Source organism: Notamacropus eugenii, chromosome 4 (assembly GCF_028372415.1).
Source record: "Notamacropus eugenii isolate mMacEug1 chromosome 4, mMacEug1.pri_v2, whole genome shotgun sequence".
Taxonomy (NCBI): domain Eukaryota; kingdom Metazoa; phylum Chordata; class Mammalia; order Diprotodontia; family Macropodidae; genus Notamacropus; species Notamacropus eugenii.
Window position 1 is genome coordinate 238,290,110 of NC_092875.1, and position 27,736 is coordinate 238,317,845.

The following is a 27,736-nucleotide window of genomic DNA, read 5'->3' on the forward strand; positions in this document are numbered from 1 at the left end:
AAGTGCTCCACTTCTATGTTTATCAGCCTCTCAATTCATATGTGTGTACATATATGTAACTTACATATATTTGGGTACAAATAGGCATATATATCCATATAGATTTAAATGGATATAGTTCTAGAAAAAGATATCCAGCTCTAGTCTCTCTCCTAACCTTTATCTACTGCCTTTTGGACATTGTAACTTGGATGTCTCACAGCTATCTTAAAATCCACCTGTCCAAACAGATCTCATTATCTTTCCCCTAAATCTTCCTGCCTCTTGAACTTTCCAGTTGCTGTTGAGGCACTGCTAGCCTCCTAGTCATCCAAGTTAATGACCTCAGTGTCATCCACAATATATTAATCTAACTCATCTCATATCCAGTTTGTTGCCAAATTTTATTATTTCTTCTTCACAATGTCTCCTCTGTATGTTGCCACACAGCCATCACCTTTATCACTTTTAACCTAGCTGTTGTAATACCCTTCTGTTCCATGCATTCTCTATTCAGCTGGCAAAGTGATTTTCCTAAAACTCTAACCCTGTCATCTTCTCTCCCCACTCAACAAAGCTCCAGTGACTATCAACTTCAGAATCAAATATAATAAAGTCTTTGGTTTGGAATTTAAAGCTCACTATACTGCTGGCTGCCTCAGTTTCCCCATCTGCAAAATGTAGATAATAATGGCATCTTCCCCTCCTCCTGCAGGATAGGATAAAATGAGATAGTATTTGTATAACACTTCACAAATTTTAAAGCTCCATAGGAATATTGTTGTCTTCTTTAGTAATAGTCATTATTAGTCATACCATGCTTCCTACCTACCCTTCTAGTGTTCTTATATTTTCTTCCTCTTCACACACTCTATGAGCTAGATCCACAGACTACATGCTGTTCCTCAAACGTCATCCTCTCTCTCTAGTCTCCCTCTATACCTTTGCACTAGCTGACTCTCAGCCTTGGAACACTTTGCTTCCTCACCTTTGCCTCTTAGCTTCCCTAACTTTCTTTAAGTCCCAGCTCTACTTCGACCTTCTACAGGAGTCCTTTCCCAGTCCTCTCTAGCTGCCGATGCTCTGCCCTCTAAATTTATATCCTGTCTACTCCATATATAGCTTGTATGTACCTAGTTATTTACATGTTATCTCTCCCTTTAGAATGTGAGGTCCTTGATAACAGGGATTATTTTTACCTTTCCTCGTATTCTCTGGGCTTATCATGGTGCTAAGTAGATTAAAAAAAAGACACTGAATAAATGCTTTTTTGTTGATTGATTTTTATTTTTAGCACTGCATTTATTGTTGTTGTCTTTAAAATGATCTTTTTGATATATAGTTTGTTTTTGCATCTTCTTCACTTCCACATAAAATACATTCCCTCTCCCCTATCCAGAGAAAGAACTTTCATTATTTATATTTCTGCAGGGACAGCTGGAGGCATAATGGATAAGACCACTAGACCTGGAGTTTAGAAGTTCTGAGTTCAAATATGACCTCAGACCTCAGACACTTACTGGCTATATGACCTTGGGCAAGTCACTGAATCTCTAGTTGGCTCAGTTTTCTCAACTGTAAAATGGGGATAATAAAAATATCTACCTCCTAGGGCTATTGTGAGGATCAAATAAGATAATAGTTATAAAGCAAAAAAAGATATCAGAAAAAATATTTTAAAGTACAAAAGCAACACTAAAAGTTAAAAAGTCTTAGATTAAATATAATAGACAATATTGCTATCTGTGTACCTTCCCACATTTCTCTAAATTTTTCATATTCATAATTATGGAACAGTAATATTTTATTACATTCATATACCAAGTTCAATCATTTCCTAATTAGTGGACACACATTTTGTCAAATGAGTGACATTACATTACTGGGTTGATATAGAGTCATCCTTACCTTGGTGGTGGATTGAATCTAATTTAGAATGCATAGAATTCTTTCCTGTATCAAAAGATTAGAATTGTTCAACCATTATCTCATTTGATCTTCTAGGTAGAATCTCAGAATCACAAGGAACCTGAAAGGTCATTTATCCAACCTCTACTTTGAGTAAAACCTCAGCCTGTTTAGCCTTTGTCTGAACATTTTTAAACATGAGAACGAACTCTCAGGATAACCATTCCTATTTTTGCGTTAAACCCTTTGACTTTCACCCTTTGATCCTAGTGATATGTTTGTGTAGTGGTGGTGGTGGTGGTGGTGGTGGTAGTAGTAATAGTAGTGTGTGTGTGTGTGTGTGTGTGTGTGTGTGTGTGTGTGTGTGTGTGTGTGTGTGTGTGTGTGTGTGTGCCTTTAGGATTAATCCAGTATTTAGTCCTTATAATGAATTTTGCTTATACTTCTTTGATGCTTGTCTTTTCCCACTGAATCTTCTCCTCTATACACTTTACATTTCCTAGCCTAACTTCTTTGAATTTGTTAATTTCTCTTTCTTTCTTTTAATTTATCTATTCCTTACCTCTTTTGAAAAAACATTCCCCCCAGTTCTCCTCAAGCCTTATATTTTAAGTAATATTCTTTAGCTGTAGCCTTTTCCAAGAAATTTGCTTTGCTCCCCTTTCTCAATATTTTTCTTCTCCTGCAACATATCGTCTGAATCATGGGTTAAACTTGTTTCTTCTTTATTCTTGATGTATCCCTCCTGAGGATAAAGACCCTGAAGTATCAAATTTGACCTCCCTTTCCTATTCCTTTCCAATGCCTCTATTCTATGCCTTTGTAGATCTTACCTCATTCTCCCTATTTTCTATTATCTAACTCATAGAAATGTCAGTTAATGAAGGAAGCAATGACAAATGGAAGTAGTGTCAAATGGTTGGAGTAGCTCCATGTTCCAAGTTTTGCTGATGGGAGGGTGTCATCTACTACATGCAAGGGACTAGGCTAGATGCTGAGGATACAATGACAAAAATAAAACATCCCATCTCCAAAGGGACTAGCAAAGAGTCAATATATCTAGTTCTAATACAAAGTAACTTGAAGAAGGAGAGAACACAAGTCTTGATGACCACCTGTCTGGGATGTTGAAGAGCAGTTCTTTGGCAGTTTAACTAGGATCCAAGCACCCTCAAAGGGTCTGCAAATGTGGAATGAGAAAAATTACATCTTTATTTTCATTAACTTCTAACTAAAATTGAGCATTTCTTTCAATTATTTGAAAACCTTATTCTTAGAAGAAGCCCAGAGTTGTCACCAGACTGACAAAGGGGTCCATGATACATAAAAGGTTGAGAACCCTTGTTCTATAGAGTGAGAAAACTCTGTGGGTGAACTCTATGGGCCTGTCTTCTTCTTACTCCATGAGCCAGCCAAAGCAAAGTGATGAAAGCTGTACCAAGGCACACTACTTAGACTGCAAAAGGACTTATGGGTTAGATGGAGACAATGAAAGAGACAGGAGGGAACAGCAAAGGAAAATCAAATGCCTGCTCCTTAGGTACAGAGACACTCAATTTTTAAAGTATTTCTGTGTGATGTATATATAAGCATGTGTGTGTGTATAAATATATATATATACATATATATACATGTGTATATAGATATAAGTATATAATATGTATAAGCATAAACATATGTATATCATACATTACATGTGAACAATACATACATTTAGTAGAAACTTGGCATGGTGACTAGAGAGCCAACTTTGAAGCTGTTTAGACTTGCATTCAAATCCCATCTAAGATTCTGGCCATATGACTCTGGACACGTCATTTAACTTCTCAGTGCTCCAGGAAGCTCTCTAAAATTATTAAGTTACTGAGAAGGTGCCAACTTGCACTGGAAGTGGGAGTGCCTCACCTCAAAATTCTCTAAATGAATGAAATAATATCTCCAGAATTCTCTATATAAATAAAAGAATAATTCCAGACCTTATTGCATATGTGTGTGTATGTATACGTGCTTTAAGGTATAGAAAACATTTTGCATCATAACAATCCTGGGAGGTTAAGTTCCATTATAATCCCTATTTTACAAATGAGGAAACTGAGGCAAAAAGATTTTAAATTACTTGCTCTGGGTCACCTAGCTAGTAAGTGTTTGAAGCAGGATTTGAACTTAGGTCTTTCTGACTAGAAGTCTAATATTTCATGCACTGGGCCACCAAGCTGCCGATATGTTATACATATTTTTGTTGTTCAGTTGTTACCTACTCTTCATGATCCAAGTTGAGGTTTTCTTGGCAAAGATAGTGGAGTAGTTTACCATTTCCTTCCTCAGCTCATCTACAGGTTGAAATGACTTGCCTAGGGTCACACGGCTTGTAAGTGTTGGCGAATAGATTTGAATTCAGATGTCCCTGACTGTAGGCCTGGCCCTCTATTCTTTGTGCCATATATATTATGTGTGTGTGTACTCACATATGTGTGTGTGACTATGTACACATATCCATATGTAAATAAATATATTACAAACAAATTACTCCACACAGAAGTTTCCCTAGCACCATTCTCTTCCAGGGTAATGCATAGAGTTTCTATAATTCTCAGTCCTCTTTTTCATTTTATTGAATTGTTTATGAAGGGAAAGTTTAGGGTCAGGCTTCTTAGTAAGAAGTCTTAATTTCAATTATATTGTGTCCTATTCTTTTATTTTTACCTTTTTGCTAATTTTCTCTTAATTGTCATTAAAAAAGCTCTTTACTATGGGAGTAGATGAGAAGTGATTAGCTTTATTGGTATATTTAATTGTCAAGTTCTGTTTCTAGGGTATCACAGAAAAACAGAAGTTTATTTTAAACCAATCAAGACAATATTGATCATAAGTTGTTTCCTGACTTTTAAATTTCTTTACATAATCCCATGGTAAGCAATTTAATTCAACCATTAAATTAAAGAAGCAATGCCTTAGAACCAATGCCAAGGGATGGTAGAGTAACAAAAACTAAATTTAGGAACAGAAAAAAACTTGGTTTAAAATTCTGCTCTGTCACTTTTGAGTAGGCTGACCTTGAGTTAACTTCTCTGAGTTTCAGTTTCAAAATGTGTAGAATGGGGATAGTGATGATGACTGACATTTGGTCCCTTCCTTCAGTTTTACAAAGTACTTCACATACGTTGATTCTCACAACCACCCTGGGAGGTGGGGGCTAACTACAGTTATTATCTTCATTTTTTACATTTGTGGAAACTGAAGTTTAGAAATAGGATGTGAATTCCCAAAGTCATAGACCCAGTAAGGGTCAGAAGTAGGTTTCAAGGCTTTCTGATTCCAAATTTAGTATCTATTGACTATAAGACATTTCTTCTTCTAATAATACTTGAGCTATCTCCTAGGGCTATTGTGGGGATCAAACATTAAACATACACATACAATGTATAGAGTGGTTAGGTAGCACAAGATTTGGAGTCAGGAAGACAAGTTCAAATACTGCTTCAAACACTTACTAGCTATATTAGGACCAGCAAATCTAAATATCATCATTCCCTTGACCACCACCACCACTATTATCATCACTAATATCATCGTTAACATTTATAAAGTTCTTATGCCAGACACTGTGGCAAGCAGGAATAGTATCTTATCTGATCCTCACTAGCAATCTTGGGAGGTAGTTGCTATTATCCCCATTTTACATCAAAAGAAACTGAGGCAAACAGGGGCTAGGTGACTTGCTTAGGGTTACACAGCTTGTAAATGTCTGAATCAGGATTTGAACTTGGGTTTTTCTGATTCCAGGGCAACAGTTTCATCCAGTGAAACACCTAGCTGCTCCTTATTTGAGTCTCAATTTTCTCATCTGTAAAATGGGGCTAATAATAGCAGCTGTCTCACAATGTTGTTGTGAGAATCTGAGATAAAATATGTAAAATGATATATAAGTGGTGACTTATTATATAGAAGTGTTTTGTAAATTGTGAAGCACTTTGTAAAATGGTAGCTGCTATCCTTTCCTATGTAATAATGAAGCAATATATATCAACTCAATATTTCCTTGTGATTATTTTGAGTTTTCTAGAATATTCGGGCAATTATTTGGATATATTTTAATGCCTAGTACTTTGGCTTTCTTTTCAGCAATCCAGTAATTCAGATAGTAGTCATTGAATATGCTCCATAACTAGTTGACATGATATTCACTAAGGCCAAGATACATGAGTCATGGGAAGAACAGTTTGTTTGGAATAAAAAACTGGCATAAATATGGCAAAGAAATGAATGAAAATGTGAAGCCATCTGTCTGTCTAGAATAGTAATGCCAAGTTAGTGTTTACTGTAAACAATGCAATTTGTTCAAGTCCACTTCTTAAAAGGCAAGTGTTCTGTCTTTAAAAAATGGAAAAGAAATTCACTTATTCTGGATTCTTCACCACCATACTGGTATCTGGATAATGGTCATTCTAGATAATAAGAGAAGGAAATCCAGAAAGGTTTCTCAAGCTCTATTTAAAGCAGTTACTTACCATTATCTTTTGTCACAAAATATTTCTTCAGAGCTGTAAATGAGTAAACAAATTAATTGGTCTGAATTTGCCTCCCTCCCGTATGGTAGAAATGAATGATAAAGGGAGGGGTGGTTGACTTTGTCCCTCATTTTAAAAAATGCCTTTGCAAGAAAGTGGTATATAAGTACATTATGGTAATAAGATCAGCATTATATAACACTTTTAAGTTGGCACAGCACTTTACAAATTTTATCTCATTATATTCAATAACAGACCTGGGAGGTAGGCACTATTATTATTTCTATTTTACAGATGAAGAAATTGAAACAAAGAGAGATTAGGTGACTTGTAAGTCTAGTAAAGGCTAAAAAATATCTGAGCAGCATTTGAACTCAGGACTTCCAAGCTCCAAGTCCAGCATTCTATCCAATAGGTGGAGCTAGCAATGAGAACCAATATTCTAAATCTTGCGCTGAGTTTCTCTCCCTCCACTCTCAATATGCAGAACACTAAAAAAAAAAATCCAGTTCAAATTCTTTCGATGAAAGCAGTCAGCAGACTTAACTATGAAAAAACAGATGCTGACTTTCCCCCTTACCCGTGGATGATTTACAAACATATTCTATCTCTAAAATTCTATTAGTGTATCTAGATTTCTAAGATTTTATGATTTTTTTTCTCGATTGTCTTGGCATCACCCAAACCACAATACATCCATATCTCCATCTCTCTCTTTCTTCTTCATGCCCAGAGCTACTATTTTACCTTTTTAAATTAAAACCACAGTATTTCAACATTCTCCTATCTGTTTCCTTACATCAATTTATCTTACCTAACTCCCACAAAATGAATGTTATAGAAATACTGTTTTGGTTACAGTCTCCCCTATTCATATCCCTTCAATGACTTCCTTTTGCGTGCCATAGAAAATCTACACTTCTTACTCTGGCATTTAGGACTTGCCATAATTTGACTCCCATTTACCTTTTCAGTTGCTTATCTCACTACTTTTCCCATCAACCTTCTTCATCCTCCAGCCTGTCTGACCTCATAATTCTCATGCCTTGGACATTTCCTTACGTGCACTTTTATTCATGTCTATCTAGAATGCCTCACGCTTTCCTCCTTCCTTTAGGGCCTACCTCCTTTATGAAACAAGCTTCCCTGTATGTCCCTGGCCAATCTTTCCCTCCTTTCGATATAGTATTTATTCTTTGTACTTAATAAATAGTTTTAAAGTTTTGCAAAATGCTTCACAAAGTTCTTGAATTTTACAAAAACCATGTGAGGTTAAGAATATTTTTAGGGTCCAGGGCAGATATGGGAAATTCCAGACATTCTCCACAGATGCAGATGGAAAACTTACCTATAATTTACAGACTTAGAAAAGTGCCAGGAGTGACTGAGAGGTTGTGACTTGCCCATGGCTACAAAAGGAAGTTGTCTCTGTTGGTATTATGTATGTTTGGTTTCATAAGCTGTCTTATCTGCCCAACTGTACGTTAACCTCGATGTCAAGGACTATACTTTCTTATACTCTGTGCCTTCCAGAAACACCTCATAGTTTATTAGAGCAGTAGGTGCTCAGTAAATGTTTGGTAGTTGACAGATGGAAAAGCTTGGCTCTACTGAGCCAAACAAATTCTTTCCTCTCCCTTAGAATCAGAATTCAAAACCTGGTCACTGGAGCAGAAAACTTCATCAGGTTTTAGTGTTTCGAAAGGAAATGGGAATCAAGAAGACACTTTTAATATGGGGATTGGGTTCCAAAGAACAGCAACGTCCTTCTCTACTGCTAAGGTTATTTGAATTTTCTTATATTTGAATATTAAAGCAAACCACTTCTCCCCAGTCTCCTACAGACGATACTCCAGCTCATTCCAAGTTAAACGCAGAGTCTGTTTTTTTTGCAAAGCAAATAATTAAAGCAGAAATCAAAATTATAGTCGTTGCAGAGGTTCTTAGGGGGTGTTATCTTCAAATAGCCTCCTAGGGTGGAGAAAACTGTTACACTGTAACTCCTCTAAAGTACTGTAGGCTTAACCACTCCTCCACTTCGAGGAGGGTGGATCGCGATCGACGTCGGTTTTCAGTGAGACATCTCAGTGCGTGTACCCGGGTGCTTCTGCATCTTGAGCTAAAGGAGGGGGCGGACAGGGAGGGGAGGGGACCTAGGGCAAGAAAACCCATCCTCCTCTCTTTGCTGATTCCACATTACACTCGGGACTGTCCAGTCTGGCAGCTGAAACTGACCGAAAGGAGAGGAAAGTGACAAACCGCTTGCCCTAAACCCTGGCAAGTCCCGGACACATTATTGATCCGAAAGGTAACTTTTCTCTCCTTGCGGTGCTTCGTAGAGGGAGGGGGGACCTTCCTGATTTGTTAGAAATGTGTCCGAGGTTAGTCCGGAGCTGAGCTGGGCAGCGCGGGGCGGCTGACGCGTGGCTGGGGCTGCTGCTGCTGCTGCTGCTGCTGCTACCGCTGCTACCACCGCCACCGTCGCCACTGTACGTCCCGCTCTGATTCCCAGGAAGCCTCCCGGGCCCCAGACGCTCATTTCTCCTCTGGCGTCGGCAGCTGCTGGCTGTTCTTGAGTCGGTTGGCCAAGGTACATTCCTCGCTTTGGTTCTGCTTTTGCAGCGATGGCTTGGAGGTGTGGGGGGAGGGAGCCCGGTTGAGTAGGATAGCTGGCCGCCGGCTTCGGTTTCCTTGGAGGCCCTAAATGAGAGAGGGAATTTTTAAAATGCAGTCTTCTTTTCCATTTCTTTATTTGAATTACTGTTATTATTTTTTAAATTCCTGTTTTGAGGCGCCATTTTTAAAGTTAACACTTGGTGGTGGGTGGAGATTAGGGATTGGGGGACGAGCTGGGGAGGGGGAATCCTGCCAGTACGAGACGGGGTTTCCTCTGTCCCCTCCTACACGCCGGCCCTTCCTCTTAGACCAGCCCTTGGCCCGCATAGAGGAAGGACAGCGATGCGGCGCAGCTGCCTCTGCAGCTCTCCTGGGGGCCTCCATGCCAGATGCCCCGCTTCCTTGCAGCGGTTTGTCAGGCGAGAGGAGGGAGGGGTTGGGGGTGGGGGAATCTCTGCTTGCGTGTTCTGCTCGCTGCGCCTTTGCCCCCGCTAACGCGGCACCAGAGACGCGCCCAGTGTAGGCTGCTCAGAGGGGACACCAAGGGGGTTTGTTTGGATTTGAGGTCAGGATAAGGTATGTAGAGCACAAAGCATCCCACCCCTCCCTCCCAAGCACAATCTCCTGGCTTTTATGTAACTTCCCTGCTTCCTTTTAACTAGGGCATGATTCCCTGAGACTAACAGCAAATGCTGCATTCCCGGCGGAGAGGGGGTGGGGGGAAGAGGAGGAGCGAGTGTCTAAATGGATATTGCTCTTGCCTTGGACACCTGGGTAAACCCCTGCCCCTTTTAGTTACTCCTCCCTTCCACTCCTGACTTCTCCTGTCCTCACTGCCCCCAATTTAACTTGATAGGAGCAGGGAGTTGCACCCTTGAGCATCTGAGTGGGGGTGTCTGTATGCTGCATTGCTTACCTGACTGCTGGGCTGCTATCTGCATTCAGGCTTGGCAAGCTGCAAAGGAGGCAGTGCTGTGGGGTTCGAGTGGGGGTTGGGGGAAGCTCGCTGCCCATCTTACTTTGCGTTCGTTCATAGCCATTTCTGGGAAGCTGGAGAGGGGAATGTTTTCTAGTGAACTAAGTAGTTTCTTTGCTGGCCTGGATTTCCCTTCTGATAGCCCCCACCCACATCTCTTGCACCCTTCTCCACTCGCAACCTCCCCACCAAGTCCACGGCTTCTGCAATGCGGTGGGTGTGGTTACACAGTAAATTGTAACTGGTCCTCTGCAGTGGCAGCTCTATTTCTTTTGCTTCTGGCATTTTCAAATCAAAGGTTTCCTAAGGTTTTACTCAGCTGATGCCTGGAGTTAAGTTGGGACAAGCTTCTTTACTGACACAACGAGATGATAAAGGGAAAACAGATGGCATTAATCAGACTGGGGTCCAGGGTAGAAATACTGTGGGGGCAATCTTAGCCCTGTTAATCCACAGCTTTCATTATTTTCTATTCGGAATTTTTTCTGCTTACCTTTGGTCTTGTTGAATTGCCTTTGCAAGAGGTGTTACCTGTCTTTTCAGAACAGTTTTTACACTTTGTTTGAGACAGCCAGGTGTGCTGAAGTTATACTTAGTTACAGAAACTACTTCCTTAGTTACAGTATCTTGATGTCACATGATGAAAAATACCCCTTGAGAACTTAATATTGATTTAAAAGTGTTATGGAAACAAAATGACATGCACTGGATGTATGGATAATGCGCGCATATTGCTTTTGCCATCTCATTATATTCTAGTCATAGTTTTAACTAAACCTTAAACTCTAAAATAGCTTTTTTGGTCGAACAAAAGTGTAATAAACTTTTGGATTTGAAATGGGCTTTTCTTGAATTTTAAAACTTTTGGTGTTGCATTTTGAGATAGTGACAAAACTATGTTAATCTCCTTAAGCTTAATTGTCTAAAGAGCAAAAATATCTTAATTTCAGGACAGTTCTGGAAATTAAATTCTAAATTGTGTCCATGGTCACTTTTTTTGCATGCTATTAAAAAAACCAGGCTATGGAAAGTAAAATGTGGATAGTCATGTTGCTGCATAAACATTAATCCTGAGCTTCATACAAAACATTTCATAAAATTTAAACTGCTATTTTATGCATTATTTCTCACTAGGACCAAGCAAAAAGTGCCAACTTCAAATTATAATCCCTTTTAGCAAAAAGGACTGGGTTGTTTTAGGTCAAGACAAAATATTTTATATAATGATTTTCTTAGTGAGGGGTTTTTCTCTTATAAGTGATTAATTTGAAAGTAGTTCTTGTTTTTATTATTGTATGATACATGGAATTTTAACCATATAAGGATTATTCAAGTGTTGAAATATTAGACCCTGGATGTTAGATGATGTAGTGGATAGATACTTTTAAAAATACATTTGATCAAGTTTACTTATAAAACCATGTGCCAGAGAAATCTCTGCATAGAGAGATAGATTCATGTACTGGAAGAGTCTTTCAAGGTTTGAATGAAACTTTGTGGCCTTTCCTCATCATCTTATATATTTACCACATGATAGACTACGGAGGGCATTTGCTGCACAAGGTATTTTTCTTAGACCCTTTTGAGTTAAAGTTTCAAAAAAAGAATTAAAATTTGCATATCAGTAATCACGTTCCTCATGGTAAAAAGAAAACTCTGTAAGTGACCAGACGAGTAAATGCAAGTGTATTTTCTGTGAGAAGCTGACATCATGAAAAAAAAAAAACCAGATTGCTTGTGTATGTAGTCTGCCCTGATCATTTTATCTCTGTCACTCAACACTTCAATCTCTAGCTTTGACTGTTATATAATATAGAATATAGACTTAGTCTTCAAAACCCTGAAACATTCATCTTTAGCCTCACTTCATGTAGAGAGGTTCTTAGTGGTGCAATTGTTACATATGTTTCTTTTAAATACTAGCCACTAATCTGTTAGAAATGTGTTAGATGTTCCTCTGAGAGGAGTACAGCTTTCCTTTGCTTTATTTGATTTGCCTTGGCTGCAAAGAATTGTGTGCTCAGAAGCCAGGAGAACTGTAGCAGTGAAGTCATTGCACTGCCCTGTGTTGTGACATCACTATGGCTCAAAGGAAACAAGGGTGGGGCAGGGAAAACCAGACTGTCTGAACCATCTTGGTGGATTCAACTTTGTCTGCTAAATGAATGAGACTGTCCTTACTTCAAGTTGAACTGCACCATAAGGTATTTTTCAAAGAATTGAAAGGTAGAAATAAATTAAAACCTGCATGTGAGGGTGTGTTTCACAGATAAAATAGAAAGGGATTTTATGGGGTGGTGGGAATCATTATTCTAAAATATGGGGAGAAAACAAGTGAACAATAGGCATAATGTATCAGATTTTTCCATTTGATAAGGTGATCAAACACATTTCCTATTTTCTTCAAGTGCAATGGAATTAATATTTTTATTAAAAGTTCTTGATTTAGAAGATGTGTTGAGTCACACAACAAATAATCTTTTTGAACAGGGAATGGCCTTCTTACAGTGGTTAGAGTTTTATTTTCTTCTTTTATTAAAGTTAGGTAACTTCAGTTGACAAGGGAAAAAACTTAGGGATTCCTCAAAGTAAGATTGAATGTTTTTGTTCCCTCTGTAGGAAATTGATTTCTAGTTGTATTTTGTTATATTTATCAGTTACTTTAGAGCTTAAGTATTTTTAGCTTAGAATTTTAATGCAGGAATTATTATTGTGGGTTACCTACATTGAACTGACATTTTTCATCATCATTTCTATGAACAAGAAGTTAGAAGATTGATTAATTCAAACTTCTCCTTTAAAATATTTTTTAAGTTGGTATAATTATGCACATCATTATGTAATTATGGAAATATCTGCAAATTATAAAAATGTGTTTAAGATTCGATTCCTCTTAGCCAGGGTGACCTTGTATGAGAGATGCATATTGGCATATACATATATGTATATGATGATATTATGTATATATGCGTGTGTATTACATGTTGTTCAAATATGTGCATACAATAACACACACATATGTATATAGTTGTACAACTGCACCTGGACCCAGACTTCAAAAGCAAAAGTAAACAGGAAAATCTAACGAGAGAGAGAAATTGAAATTAAATAGAGAAAATTGCAAATCTGTTGGTTGGATTTTCTTTGGTACATTTTTAGATGTTAGAATGATTTGGGAAATTGCACAGTGCTCAAGTGTAAGGTTTCATTAGCTCTAACCCTGTAATTCTTTTGTAGTCATAGTCTAGAGAAAAAGCTGACAACTTAATTTCTAGAATGCTGGCAGTTTGATACATGGGCTCTTATGGGCTTCACTTAAGGGGGAAAAGATCAGTGTTAAATTTAAAAACAAAGGAAGTAAGCCAAATGGCTTTGAATATGCTTCCTCCTCCTTCTTTCTCCCCTCCAGATAAATTATGAGCTTCATGAGGGCAAGGCACTGGTGCCTAACATAGACAGAAGCCCATATTAGATACGCACTTGTTAAACTGATTAAAATTGAGGCTTCTTATAAATGCACTTTTCCACAAAGAGAATGTTTAAAAAGGTTCGTTTATTTTTACTCATGTTTCATTTGAAAATTTATTACTGAACTCATCTATGCTGCCTTTTTGTTTTGTTTTAATGGCCTAATACTCTTTGTAATGACCTAGCTACTTGTATTCTCAGCTGCAAATTAGGCAAGTCCTGAAGGTTCTGCCATATGGGAGAAGGGAACAGTGCAGGTGTCAGGGGAAAAAAAGAATTGCTTCAGTGAGAGAATCCTTCTCTTCATAGCCCTAATTGGTGTTACAGTGGGCATCAGGATAGAGGGAGATCCCAGAAGAAAGGGATAAATGATATGATGATATAACAGGAAAGTGGAAAAAAAAGCAGAAAAAAAATCAGCACTGTGATAATAGCAGGCATCTCACTAGAGGAAATAGTTCTCTGTTGTAGGAAATCTGGAAATGTCTTTTCCTTTCATATTTCTGGAATTTAGTATATTGGAAACTTTTAGTTTCTGTGCACTTGTGGCTTTTTTTGAACTGACTTTTCTCTCACTGTTAGTAATGCTTTTACCAAAAAAAAAAAAAAATGAAGTAAAATGGAAGTCTCTTTATCAAGGTTTTAGGTTGGTTTAGTGAGAGTGGCCAAATTGGTGTCAGAAAAACTTGGGTTGAAATCCTGCTTTGGATACGTAGGACTTGTCATGTAGTCATTGGCAAGGTGTTTATCTTCCATGCAAATCTAAGACTATAGGTTTCAGAAAAGTCGTGGACCTGCATTTATGGAGAGGGTTACTGTATAGAAGTTTCCCAAATTGAAATCCCTTTTCCTGTAGATATCACTGGTATTTATCTATCTATCTATCTATCTGGCTATCTGTCTGTCTGTCTGTCTGTCTATCTGTCTATCTACCTATATATGTATTTAGAGCAGTGGAGAAGGAAGCATTTGAAAAGGAGAGGCCTTGTGAAATAAAAATGGGGGCAAGGAAGAGGAGAATTCTGTAGAAAAGTGGAGAGACAAGGAGATAGATAGATGGACTAGAGAGGGAGAAGGCCAACAAAACTGGAAGAGCAGCCAGTAAGGAGCAGCTGTGGATAGGGGAATTGTTTCCTTTTTAAAGGGAGTGCTCTCTCAGTTGGATAGGAGATGGTCACAGCAAAGATTCTACCTGTCTGCCATTGGGCGTGGTGAAAGACTACTTTGTTAGATGACCAGGACCCATGCTCACAGGATTAAATTATTAATTCTTAATTAATTATTAATCCTCCCAAAATAGGGATCATTGCAATGGTAAAGGGTGGGAGGAGGTCTTGGGTAGAGGTCTTGTTGTGATAATGGTTCCCTACCTGATGATGTGTATTTTGGAATGATACCCTCCCTCCCCCCGCCCAATATCAGTTACCTCTGGGCACTGTAGTTCACAGAATCTCAGAACTGAAAGAGACCTTTGATAGGTGTTTTAACCTGGGGGCCAAGTCTGTGAAATAAAAAAAAAATTTTTTTTATATCTGTATTTTAATATAATTGGTTTCCTATATAATCCTATGTATTTTATCTTACATATTCAAAAACATAATTCGGAGGATTTTGTAGGCTTTACCACAATGCTTAGAAGTTCTGTCATACAAAGAGACTAATAATAACCCTTGCCTTAAGAGACCATCTAGGTAGTCTTAAACTTCAACCAATCAACAAACATTTATTAAATGCTTACGTTATGCCAGACACTGCTAAACATTAGTGATACAAAAGAAAAGTAGGGACATAAAAACAGTCTTTGCTTTCAAGGAGCCTGTATACTGACTGCGGGAGACAACATGTAAATTAATAGGTATGTATAAAAGATGCTTACAGAGTAGAAGGCATGAAAGCTTAAGAGGTAAAAGGTCTCATGTCTGAAGAGGACAGGTAGACTCTGAGCTGAGACTTGAAAGAAGTGATAGAGGTAACATAGGAGAAAATTCTAGGATTGGGACCAAAAAGGTACAGAGAGAGGAGATGAGTATAGTGTGCAGGGGGCAGCAATTATGCTGATATCACTGAACTGTAGAGTGTATGAAGGGGAGCGTACAATGTGGTAAAACTTGATAGGTAGGAGAAAGAAGGCAGATTGTTAAGAGCTTGAAATGCCAAACAATTTGCTATCTTAGAGGTAATAGGGAGTCACTGTGGTTTGTTGAGCATAGTTTGACCCTTTCAGTCCTAGGAAAAATCACTTTGGGAGCTATGTGAAAGATGAATGGAAAAGGCGGGGGAAACTAGAGACAAGAAGACCTATTAGAAGACTATTGCTATAGTCCAGTGAATAATTGAACTAGTGTATAATGAGATAAGTGTAGAACAAGTGTATAACATGAAACATTGTGAAGGTAAGGACAACAAAATTTGCCAACAAATTGACTATATGTGGTCAGTGATAGTGAGCAGTCAAAGAAATGTTGTGAACCCAGGTGACTAGGAGGATAGCAGTGCCTTCAGAAGAAATAGGAAAGTTGGGAAGAAGGGAGGATTGGGAGGAGAAGGATGTTTTGGACTCTTGAGTTTGAGATGCATGTGGAATATCTGATTTGACATTAGTTCCCATCTATAAATTTATCCAAGAAGTGATCATTTGGCCTCTGATTGAAGCAGCCAAGTCTATTTTTGGAATATCTTAAGTGTTAGGAAGTTTTTTCTTGACTTGAAGTCTATATTTTCATCTCTGTAACTCCTCCTATTTGTTCCTAGTTCTGCCCCTCCTCTCCCAGGTCTAAGCCCTGCACACCTGAGCCTTCTTTCATTTGAAGGAAAGTCTTCAAGCACTTGCAGCCAGCTATTGTGTCGTTAATAGATTTGTCATAGAATGGCACACTTCACATTTATTTGGCAGATCATCTGGTTTGATGTTCTCATTTAGAAAATGAGGAAATTGAAATTCAGAGAAAGTGATTTTCCCCAATATCACTCCTGACAATGGAAATTTTAAAGAGCCAGTAGTTAAGTGTTGGACATAGGAAACACAGGAAGACTAATATCCAAACTACTCCATTGGCTGTTTGTGTGATCTTTAACCTCTATGGGTCTTAGTTTCTTCATCTGTAAAATGGGAGGGGGGGGTTAGAGAAGACGACTCTATGGTCCTTTTCAAGTCAAAATCCTATGATCTTGGGTACAGAGAAATGACTTCAGGGCAGGAAATGTCACTTCTGTCAAATAACTAGAAGGGATATGTGGGGGAGGTAGGATGGAGAAGAAAAAGAATTGCATGGAAGTTAAAGAAATTAATCAAGAAGGCTCTCAGAATGTCCTCCTATGGCTGGGGACTAAAGTCGGAAGATAATTTAGGAAGTCCCTGTTGTGGGGTCCTAAGAACAGGATTATCCAGTAACAGCACAATGTTAGGCTCGTAAAAAGAAAATATTTTCAACCCAGTCTTTGGGTTATACCCAAATCTAAGTCAAATAGGATTTTTCCTCCCTTCAAGTAGGTAAGAGAATAGACTGAAGGTGAAATAAGTTGGTACTGAACAGCTAGATGTGAATAAAATTGATTTTTGAATTGTGTACTTTATTTACTGTCTAATTTGTACTCTAAACATTCTCACATAGTGTGAATGTTGCACTCTAAAGGATGGTTACATTACTAACATGTTAATTGAATTGAGATTTAAGAAACCTGGATCATAGTTTTGTCTTTGTCACTAACTATGTGACCAAGGGCAGGTGGTCATTTAAACTTTCTGGTCTTCAGCTTCTTCATCTGTTAAAAACAGGGGCTTGAGATAGATTTCCAAGGCCTCTTTCAACTCAAATATTAAAGAAATTGTTTATTAGCTCTTAGAAAGGAAAGCATTGATCGTTAAGAGTATGAGAAACTTTTTCCAGCTAAGACCTGGAAAAGATTGACAGATTGATAGCTATTTCTAGATTTGGAGCCAGTCTTGCCAAATTAGTCTCATTTCCTTTTTTAACAAGGTTTCTACACTAATTTAGATAAAAGGAATACTGTAAATATACAGTAGCATGTCTGAATTGGACTAAGAATGGAGTGTCATTCTTAGGGCCTAGATAACAGTATAGTTTGGTGGATTTGCAGGTAGTTGAATGACTGGATGGAAAGATGTGATTAACGGTTTGATGTCAACCTGAATTGTTGTCTAATAAAATGCCCTATCTGTTCTTAGGTCTTTTCTATTCAATATTTTTATCAATGACTTTAACAAATGCTTTAATTTGTGGATGTTATGTAGCTTGGAAAATGACTTCGTGTGTTGGATGACAGAATCAGATTCCCATAAAGGTTTTGACTAGCTAGAATCAAGAATGGATCAGATCCAATTCAATTTTTCAATTTAGCAAAACATCACTTAAGTGCCCATTATGTATAATGCAAATAGGTGGTGCATACACAAAACCAAAAATGAAGTGATTGGTGAGATTGAAAAGAGATGTGCGTCAAGTCCTATTTTGGCTCAGGAGTTTAAAATAGGAGACATGATTAGACAGTAATACGTATGTAAGAGACCTGATGGGTTTAGATGCATGAAAGTGCAAAATGAGTCAATGTTAGATGGTATAGAAAAAAGAAACCCAATATAATAATGAGCTGCATTAACTGACCAATATGTAGACGTGTTTTGCTTGGCCCAAAAGGGAAGAAATAGCAACAATGGCTAGAAATTGCAAGGACACAGATTAAAGCTTGATATGAGGAAACATTTCCAATTAATCTGGGATGTTTACAAGCAGAATGGATTGCTTTTTCAGATAGTGAGTTTTTAGTCACTGACTGGGCCAGTCAGATGTGACCTAAAAACTCATTTTTGAAAGAGATTCCTATGCATGTTGAAGCAGTTGACCTTTGAAATTCCTTCTAGTTCTTGAGATTCTGTATTTATCTGATGAGAACAACAATAACAACAACAAAAAAAACAACCAGTCTTCAATCCCCAAATCAGGAAGAAAAATTTTGTAATTCCAAATTCATTAACTTTAATTTGGGAGGAGTGGTTTTTAATTCATTAACTGAGTAGCGTATTGAGAAATTAGACACCTGTTATCCGACCTTTGCTTCTCATTTGTGTGTTGTATGATTTAGGGCAAGTTGCTTATCGTAATTTGTTAATGAATATAAAGGTACCAACTGACCTCATAACTTAGATGAAGAGACTGCAAATGTGGATGAAGTATAGTGAATTTCAGATGCCCATAGAGTTTTGTTAGGGCATGGAGTGTCATCTTTGGTATCTAGAAAGGGATCTTAATCTTTTTTCACATTTTGGATTTCTTTGGCAGTCTGATGAAGACTATGGACCCCTTCTTGGCATATTTTTAATGCATGAAATAAAATGCATAGGATTACAAAGGAAAACTATTTTATTAGAATATTTATCAAAATATTTTTTAAAAGATTCACAAACCTCAGGTAAACAATTCTTAGTTTATATACTTCTTGGTCTTTTAAGCTTCTCCCATGTTTGTTTTGTTGAGCATGAGGGAAGTGTCTTAATTTAAACTATTCATGTTGTCAGATAAACATCAAGACTTGACAGATAACATTTGTGAACAATGTTTGTTATTGGTATTAAGCAAATAGCTAGAATAGGAAGGTAAAGTTGTTACTGGAATAGGAGGGTAATTCTGTTGACAAAGATCACTGCATCTATTTACATCTCCTAAGGGGTCTCAACATATTGAAAAACTCCACTTGTTTAGTTGAAGGCATTGGAGGAGATTAAAAACTTTGTTGCTTTGTTGGCATGTTGCTGCTTTTTTATTTTATTTTTTAAAAATGTATTAATGTAAATGGTAGGGGTATCTGTTCAGTTGTTTGTGCATATTTGTTAAAATAGTATTTTCTTTAACCACGTCTAAGATTCTGGGCTTGTGTTGCAAAAGATGCACATGTAAAAGGATGCAGGCAAGCTTCAGAATGCCACCAAGCAGAACTGGGAGGAAAAACTAGAAAAAACAAGAAAAGTAGAATTATAGCTTGTCTTCAGTTGTAGCATAATGTAGATGCCTTATATAATAGGAATGTGTTTGTATATCTTTACCATGAACCTTGAAACTTTTCTATATGCACAGACCTGATCATCAGGCAAAAATGCATTAGGTTCACTGTATTTCTTAAATCACCACCCATCATCTCTTCCCTAACTTTCTCATTTCTATTGATACCTTAAAAATTTGGAGTCATCTATTATTTTATGTCTTCTCCTCTTAATAAAAATAGAGGAAATGATTATACTGGTGTTAATAGGTTTTGGGGCCAGAGACTACTAGAAGCATCTACTACAGTCTATATGAAGATCGATTCCACAATGGCACAAAGGTTGAAAATTTCGACACCAGAGACAGTAGAAGAAAGGAAAAAGTAGGCAGAAGACAATAGCAGTCATTCTGGAATATTCTTAAGTAGGTAATTCTTTGGGAGATTGAACAGGTTTTTTTCCCCAAAGTGCACACATACGCAATAAAGGGTGGGAGGGAATGAATAGATAAAAGTGTGAAAATACATAGAAAAATGTTTTTATGTACTGTGATGGCAATCAAAATAGGATCTTTTGCTGTTTTTATTTTAGTATAATCAAGAGCCTCTGATTGAATCTTGCCTTTATCAATCAAGACTCTTTACAAGGAGTAAAGTGCAGAAACCAGAGTTTCTTTAACTAGAAACAGTGTATGAATTTGTATTGTTAATTCTTTTAATGTGATTAAAGATCTTCCCACCCATCAATGGAAAGAATTGTAGGAAGGCCCACAGCTTTTGTTAAGTTTCTAATGAGGCACTGGTTCTCAAGGGCTGTGATGCCCTCTGCCTCTAAAAAACATATAAATACTCGTGAGCTGAGGTTTTACTTTGGGGCTTAGTTTTTGGTAAGAAGGTTTGAGTGCCAGATGAGGACTCTGGGAAGCTGCTAAGGGGCCCCCAGATGTTGTACTTCCCTGTCTGGTAATGATGGTCAGACAGCTGTACCTGTTGAATTATGGTCAGGCAGAGGAAGCCATGTCTGTTGATTACTTTGGGGCTTACTGACTGGAAGTGTTTGTTTGGCCAGATGAGGACTTTGGGAGCCACTAAGGAGCCCCCCAGCTTTGAGAACCCAGATGTGCTTCCCTCTCTGGTAACATGGTCAGACAGTTGGGGTCCAATTGTCTTGATTTTGGTCTGTTGATCTTTTGATTTCTCTGTATTTTCTTTGAAATTCAGGGTGCTGACTCCCTGAACTAACTGAATGATATGTGTGCTTGGTTAAAGGAATGACACATATGCTTGATTAAAGTAATTATTAGCCCCTTGAAAGTTGCTTTCCTTTTATGAATGCTGATCTAAGAACCTGTGATAGCAGCCCTCCCTCCCCCCCAACCCACCTCCATGCATTTTGGGGTCCGTACTACTATAATATGCAGGGGAAATTGTCTTTAAACAGTTTTGTTAAAATCAATTCACAATCTAATTTCAGACATGAGCTTTAAACACTATGGATTCCTGATAACAAAAGTTTAGTTAGCATGACTTTCACTACTGAAAAATAGATAAAGGGATTCTGAGTCTGTTTAAGGTGATACCTCACCACACCGATGAATGACTCCTATGAGGCAAACCATTAAATGGAATGAATGTTGTTTCTCGTAAGCAGTCCCAATTTGCTTTTGAATTGTAATTCCTTATCACTAGTAGAGCATAAGGATACTTTTTTCCCCCCTCCTGTCTCCAAGAAGTAGCATTCTTGATGTTAATACTTTCCTTACAGATGTAATCTGGCTTTTCCTAGCATTTCCATTTCAGTTTTAGATGAACACTGATTGCCTTATCATCGAGTAAAATTTGAAACTGAGAAACAGAACTCTTATGTTTAATTCTCCTGCTCTTGTTCTTATTATTTGTATTTTGTGGAAAAATCAAAGAATTAAGTGGTTAAGTCTGAGCTCTTTAGCTAGAAACTAAGTAAATAACTGGGAGATTGTGATAAGATAGGAACTCATTAAACAAAAAATAAATGATGATTTTTGCATTTGTATTGCTGCAGGAAATTATCCTAGGATGTAAAGATTACTGTTAGCATAAATTAAGCTTTTCCATCAATAAAATAATTTTAAACTTAGTTTTGATTGTATTAATTTTTTTTTTTTAGCAGAGTGGCTTTTTGACTACTTGGTTTTTGCTTTTTTTCAACCCAAATTCACATTGATTTCTAGTTTGAGTGTGCTCTTCAGAGGTAAATAATCCAGAACTTTTTAAAAAGTCATCTTTCAGCTGATCGAGTTACCATTATTTGGCAGGTTATGGTTCCTTTATTTAATTCCTTGCTTTTTCTTAATCCATAAGGTAACTCATTAAAAAGAAGTACCATTGTGAACTATGTACACATTACCAACTTGGAACTTTAGGTTGGCCTCACCTGTTGCCTCTCCTATATCAGGCTTGCCTAATTCAGAAATATTGTGTTGACAGTGTTAACCTGAATTTTCTCTGCTTTTATTGTTTGTTTGGTGGCCTGGTTTGTGTAGCCTGCATATCATCTTATTCCTATTCGTTGGATTCTGTTAGTTCGATTTTTGAAGCTTAGAAAAAAAATTCCCTAAAAACCTGGTAATTATTTTTATGGCTTTCAAGTGAAGGGCAAGTATCTGTTTCCTGGTGGCCTTTATCCAATATTTATGCTGAGCAAATTTTTGAATAAAATGATGCGGTAGAAAAGGGTAAAAGCTGAGGGAAGTTATAGCTGCCTTATTCAGAGATGATATTTTTTATTGAGGAAATACTATTGGCATTAATTAGCATCCCAAACAAATATGTGTCATGTATCTGTCTTTTGCCTTTCATGGATTCTGGTACTTAGCACAGGGCCTGGCACATGGGAGGTGCTTCATAAATGCTTATTGATTGTTTGACCTATGGTAGGTTAAGAGAGCTCTGTCAATACAATGGATCTGAAGGTGCCCCTGCTTGCTACTGGAAAATTTTATAGATTGGAAAGTTCTGTCAGGAAGGTCAATTAGATCGAGGTATTCAAATAGAAACAGATCCCTGCAGGCCACATGTTGACTCAGAAAACCACAAATTAACATTATCTATATTGTATCATATTTTTGTTTATTTTGTTAACATTTCACAGTTACATTTTAATCTGGTTTAGGTTTGCTTTGGAGTTTTGCAGGTTGCTTAGTGATGCTTCTGGTTTGGGCAGTCTAGTCAACAGCCTCATTTTATAGATGAGAAAATGGCAGCCTAGAGAAATGAAATGACTTGTCCAGGGTCACACAATTGGGATCAGAACTGTATCCAGAACACTACTTTACTGAATTTCAATCTAGTGTCCTTTCTGCTTTATTACTTTGATAAAGTCTTTCTTGGCTCAGGTATCTCAATCATTCAAATTATCAGTAACCCCCAGCCATACCCCACCCCCCCAAAAAAAACCTTTTATAGATTTTCACAGAAAGTCAACAGAATTATTAATTAAAACTTGTTAAATGTCCTGATTTAGTGGACTTTTATTTTTTGAAAAGAGGTTTATGGTATGATAAACAGAATCAGTCTGGAAATCAGGAAGACTCAAGGCTGAGTCCTATATCTGATATGTACTAGGTTATGGCAAACCTTGACCTCTCAGTGCCATAGAGATTACTAGGTAGACTTCAGATTGCAGAAAAGTGGCAAAAATGTGTGTGTTTCATACTAGCCAAATTAAGGAATGTTCATAAATTTGCGGATGTTCTGTAGGTTTTTTTAAAAGTATGTTTTTAAAAAATGTTTCTGCAGAGTCTCTACACTGGGAATTCAATGCACTGACAAAATTACAGACTTGTCTGAACCAGAAAAAAACCAGTATACATTGGGTGCTCTTGTATGTAAGATTAATTTGCATACTGATTTTTAAAAATGGAGTGCAAGTGTATTTTAGATGATTATATGAGTTTGCAGTTGATACATATTTTTCCTTATAACTGCAATTGAATTAGTCAGGAATACAATCCTGAGTTTCATATTATATATGTAAAGGCACATGTATGTATGTATACTATATATGTGATACACATGCATATATGATTACATATATATATATACACCTGTACGTATATACTATACATACACATACACACGTATATATGAGATTTTTCCATTGTTTCAGTCATGTCCTATCCTTTTGACTCCATTTGGGTTTTTCCTTGGCAAAGATACCAGAGTAGTTTGCCATTTCCTTCTCCAGCTCACCTTACAGATGAGGAACTGAAGCAAACAGGGTTAAGTGACTTGCCCAGGGTCACACAGCTAGTAAATGCCTAAGGACAGATTTGAATTCATGAAGGTCACTCTTCCTAACTCCAAGCTCAGCACTCTATCCGCTGCGCCACCTAGTTGCCCTTTATACACCTTGGGAAAATATTATCTGTATAATAATGATACAATTTATAATGCATCTTTTAAGAATGCTTTGCACCAAGTTAGTACCACATAGGTTTGATGCTCAGTATCACCAATATCTTAATTTTCTCTTCATTATTTTACAAAAGCATTTCCCCAAATTTTGTATGGATTTTTTTTTCAATTTGTCAGATGGGCTCAATGATTAAAAAAAGTTTGTATAAAAACATTCTTCAGAAGGTTCTGAAGGGCAAGAAAAATTTCAATCAAAGGTATGATATTTTGAGACAAAAATAGCTTTTGCTTTGCATCTGACTTGTTTGGAGAGGTGAAATTTATGGCTGTAGCCAAAAGATAATAGACTCAGTGTCTTGTATTAGGAAAGGAATTTTCTAAAACACCTGTTTCATAATAAATACTTCCTTTGATTAGGGTTAGTGTTCATATATTATATAACATGGTAACATATATTAATCATGTTGATCGTGGTCATGTTTGGAGTATTTTAATAATACGATGTAGGGTTTTGTGGAAGGAACAGTTACTTCCAGTCTGTTGTAATCATCTTCTAAGTGCATATGATTGCATCAGGTTCAAGTATTTCTTGTATTTCAAGTATTTGTTGAACCTGATATATCAAACATTCTTTCTAGAAATTGAATTTCTTCTCTCTTGTGATGCACATTATAAAAAAATGCCATCTTTGTTGTCTCTTTCTTGGTCATACTTTCTGAAGATGAGCCCTTACAGGAAAAGGCTACATTGTGACCTAGAGCTAGAATTTCAGTTCAAGTTAGGAACAAAAGGTTTTCCTTCATATTTCCTTATTTTTGTATTCCCTAAGTGTTGCAGCAGATCTGTAGAGGCTTTCCCTTGTAGAAATTGTGTTTCACTCCTTAGCCAGTATTTTGGAAAGCAGTCCATTAGGGACTTCATCCTTAGACACTTCCCCCTAACCCTCACCCTCTCTGCATTGACCAAGGAAACAATTTAAACGGAATCCAGCATGACAGATATTTCTTATTGAGATGGATACCATTGAAATTATACCTAGAATTCAGTTTGTGATTGCTGAACATAGTTATAATTTTGACGGAATGACCGCAAAAGGGATGTGTGTATTTCATACCAATTAAATTAATTAATGCTAAAAAGTTTGTCGTTGGTGGTGAAGTGGATAAGAGTGTTGGGCCTCGAGTTCAAATTTGACTCCAGACACTTCCTAACTGTTTGACCCTTGGTAAGTCTCTTAACTCTGTTGGCTTCAGTTTCCTCATCTGTAAAATAAACTGGAGAAGGAAATGGCAAAGCACTCCAGTACCATTGTCAAGAAAACCCCATATGGAGTCATGAAGAATTGAACGTGACTGAAAAACAACTGAATCAACAACCACAAATGTTTGTTTTGGTGTAAAGAGGAAAAGCAGTATTTGTAGATGTTCTTAAAACTCTTTTGTTTTTAAAATGTTTCTGCTGCTTCCTGAAATTCTTTTTTTTGTGTCTGTTTGAACAGGGACCAAGATTATGTTAATATTTATAATTAATTGTGATGTATTTTCACCAGTCTGTTAAAAGGGACTGTGGTGGCTAAATAACAGTTACACACTGTTTTAAAAAACCCCATTTTTCATTCCCTAATGTTACCTACATTTTTACTTCTTTCTCTCTAATTATCCTGCTACAAATATTAGCTGAGCCTACTAGGATCTGTCTTTATAAATTGATTCTACTTTCTCTACAGATATCTTATTAATTGAACACTTCCTATCATATATTTATAGAATTCTAATTCAGTACCATCTTTTTGTTTTATATTAACGAAAGAATATGTCCAGGTCCCACAATTTGTAGCAGAACTAAGACGACATCCAAGTCTCCTGGCTCCTATTTCTCTCCCCAAATTGTACCCTATTGCCTCATTCACTGGGACATATACTCAGCTCTGTCACTGTGGAGAGAAGTAAGACCTGAGTTCAGATTTGGCCTCACGTTTATTAGCTGTACGACTCTGGGCAAGTTACTTAACTTCTGTTTGTCCCAGTTTTCTCAACTATTGTGAGGGGAAAATATAAGATAATCTTCATAGAAGTGCTTAGCTTAGTGGCTGGCACTTTGTAAGTACTATGTACATGCTGATTTCCTTCATCTTTCCCTTGGAACATCTTCCAACTCCTATGAGGAGCAGCTGGACCTTCTACAGATGGGATCATAAGTTGTATTTCTATGAATCAACAACAGTAATGTCCTATTATACCTAAATTATTTGAGTGGGAATGTCTAACACACATACATATATGTGTGTGTATGTACATATATGCACACATTTGTATACACACATCCCCCACAAACATTACTGAGATTCATAGGTTTTAGAGCTTGTGGGACCACCTACTTGATTTTAATGATAAAGACCATGAGGGCTTTAGTGAAAGTAAAAGTATTTGTAAAAGAGTGTGTTCGTCCCTTGTTGCTGAAGAAGACCATGCCATAGAGAAATGATGATATGACTTGCACTTGACTTTGTTTTGAGTGAGGGAGGGCTGTGCAGGTCACCAGCCTCACTTCTCCTCTAGAGTCATCTGAATCCAGTGACCAGATATTCATCAGGATGACTGGAGATGGCCCAGGATGAGGCAATTGGGGTTAAGTGACTTGCCCAAGGTCACACAGCTAGTGAGTACCAAGTGTCTGAGGTGAGATTTGAACTCAAGTCCTCCTGACGCCTGCACTAGTTCTCTATCCACTGCACCACCTAGTTGCCCCTTGTAAAAGAATAGTAAAAGTGTAAAAGAATTTGCAAAATTCACAAGGTAGCAAATAGCAGAACCAGAATTTGAATATAGATCCTTTAAATCCAATTGATTTATCACTTCAGTATGCTGGATGAGTGAGGGTGTTTTAAATGGAAATTATGTCTCGCAGGAGATTTACTACCTCCCCCCCCCCTTTTTTTTGGTCATTAAAGAACTATATATGCAGCTTTAGAATTTTTTAAGTAGGGTTTCACTTGAAGACAAATTACTGTTCCCCCAGCTTTGAAAAGTGTTGCAATTAGAAATAAGACATTTCATCTTAGTCTTTTGTTTCGTAGTTTTATTGGAAATCATTAATTATAAAAATCTGATTCCAAATGGAAAAAATCCCTATATTTTATTTTTATATTTGGGGATTTCTCTAGTAAAGTGTTTTTCATGGCTAATAATTTAGAAAAAAATTGTTAAGTAAGAAGCCTCATTTATAAGTTATAAACTTAGTAACATATCTCATGTAATAGATCTATCCTCAGACATATTTCCTTGATCTGTCATATTATGGAACTGTAAAGAACCTTCTTTTGTGTGTGTGTGTGTGTGTGTGTGTGTGTATGTGTGTGTGTGTATGTGTGTATGTATGTGTGTGTGGCTACAATGATATCCTGTTAATAATTATCTTCATCATCCTGCTTAGCCATTATCTAATGACACCTAACTAGGAAAATAGACTTCCTCCCTAACTCTTTTTCTTTAAGCCTAGAGAATTTCTGTACACTTTTGAATCCTTTAATTCATGCATAGCTTTTACCATGGAAGACTATGGTCAAGTCACTAGACTTCCACTAGACTCTAGTGGAAGAACCAGTTTGATGTAGAATGACAAGTCCTAGATTCAAAATATATGTTATCTATCGCCTCAGGCGAGTACTTTTAATTCTGAGCCTCACTGTGCATACATGTAAAATGAAAGATCTAGGAATAAATTAATTGCCTTTTTTGTTCTACAGCTTGTGAAACCTGTGAAGTTTTTGTGGCGCATACATACACGCAGGGTATATGAATCAACATAGTGAAGATTTTTTTCCCTGAGTGGCCTCAGTGAATAACCTTATTTCGTGTACCACTTATTAAGTACATTATTGGTAGCAGTATAA

At 37.2% G+C, this 27,736-nt stretch overlaps 1 protein-coding gene across 18 annotated transcripts in view; it reads left to right on the forward strand.

Moving 5' to 3' along the window:
* EPB41L3 (erythrocyte membrane protein band 4.1 like 3) overlaps positions 1–27,736 on the forward strand; it is a 357,632-nt gene that overhangs the window by 96,625 nt on the left and 233,271 nt on the right. For 6 of the 18 annotated variants that reach the window (XM_072604276.1, XM_072604277.1, XM_072604279.1 and 3 more), the window contains exon 1: positions 9,316–9,421. The exons of 1 other annotated variant lie outside the window; for it this stretch is intronic. In XM_072604276.1, the coding sequence (XP_072460377.1) occupies positions 9,394–9,421 (28 nt within the window). In that variant the 5' untranslated portion in view covers positions 9,316–9,393. Of the gene's footprint in view, positions 1–9,314; positions 9,422–27,736 lie in introns of those variants that run through there. 11 more of the 18 variants (XM_072604282.1, XM_072604285.1, XM_072604286.1 and 8 more) reach the window with 3 other exon arrangements.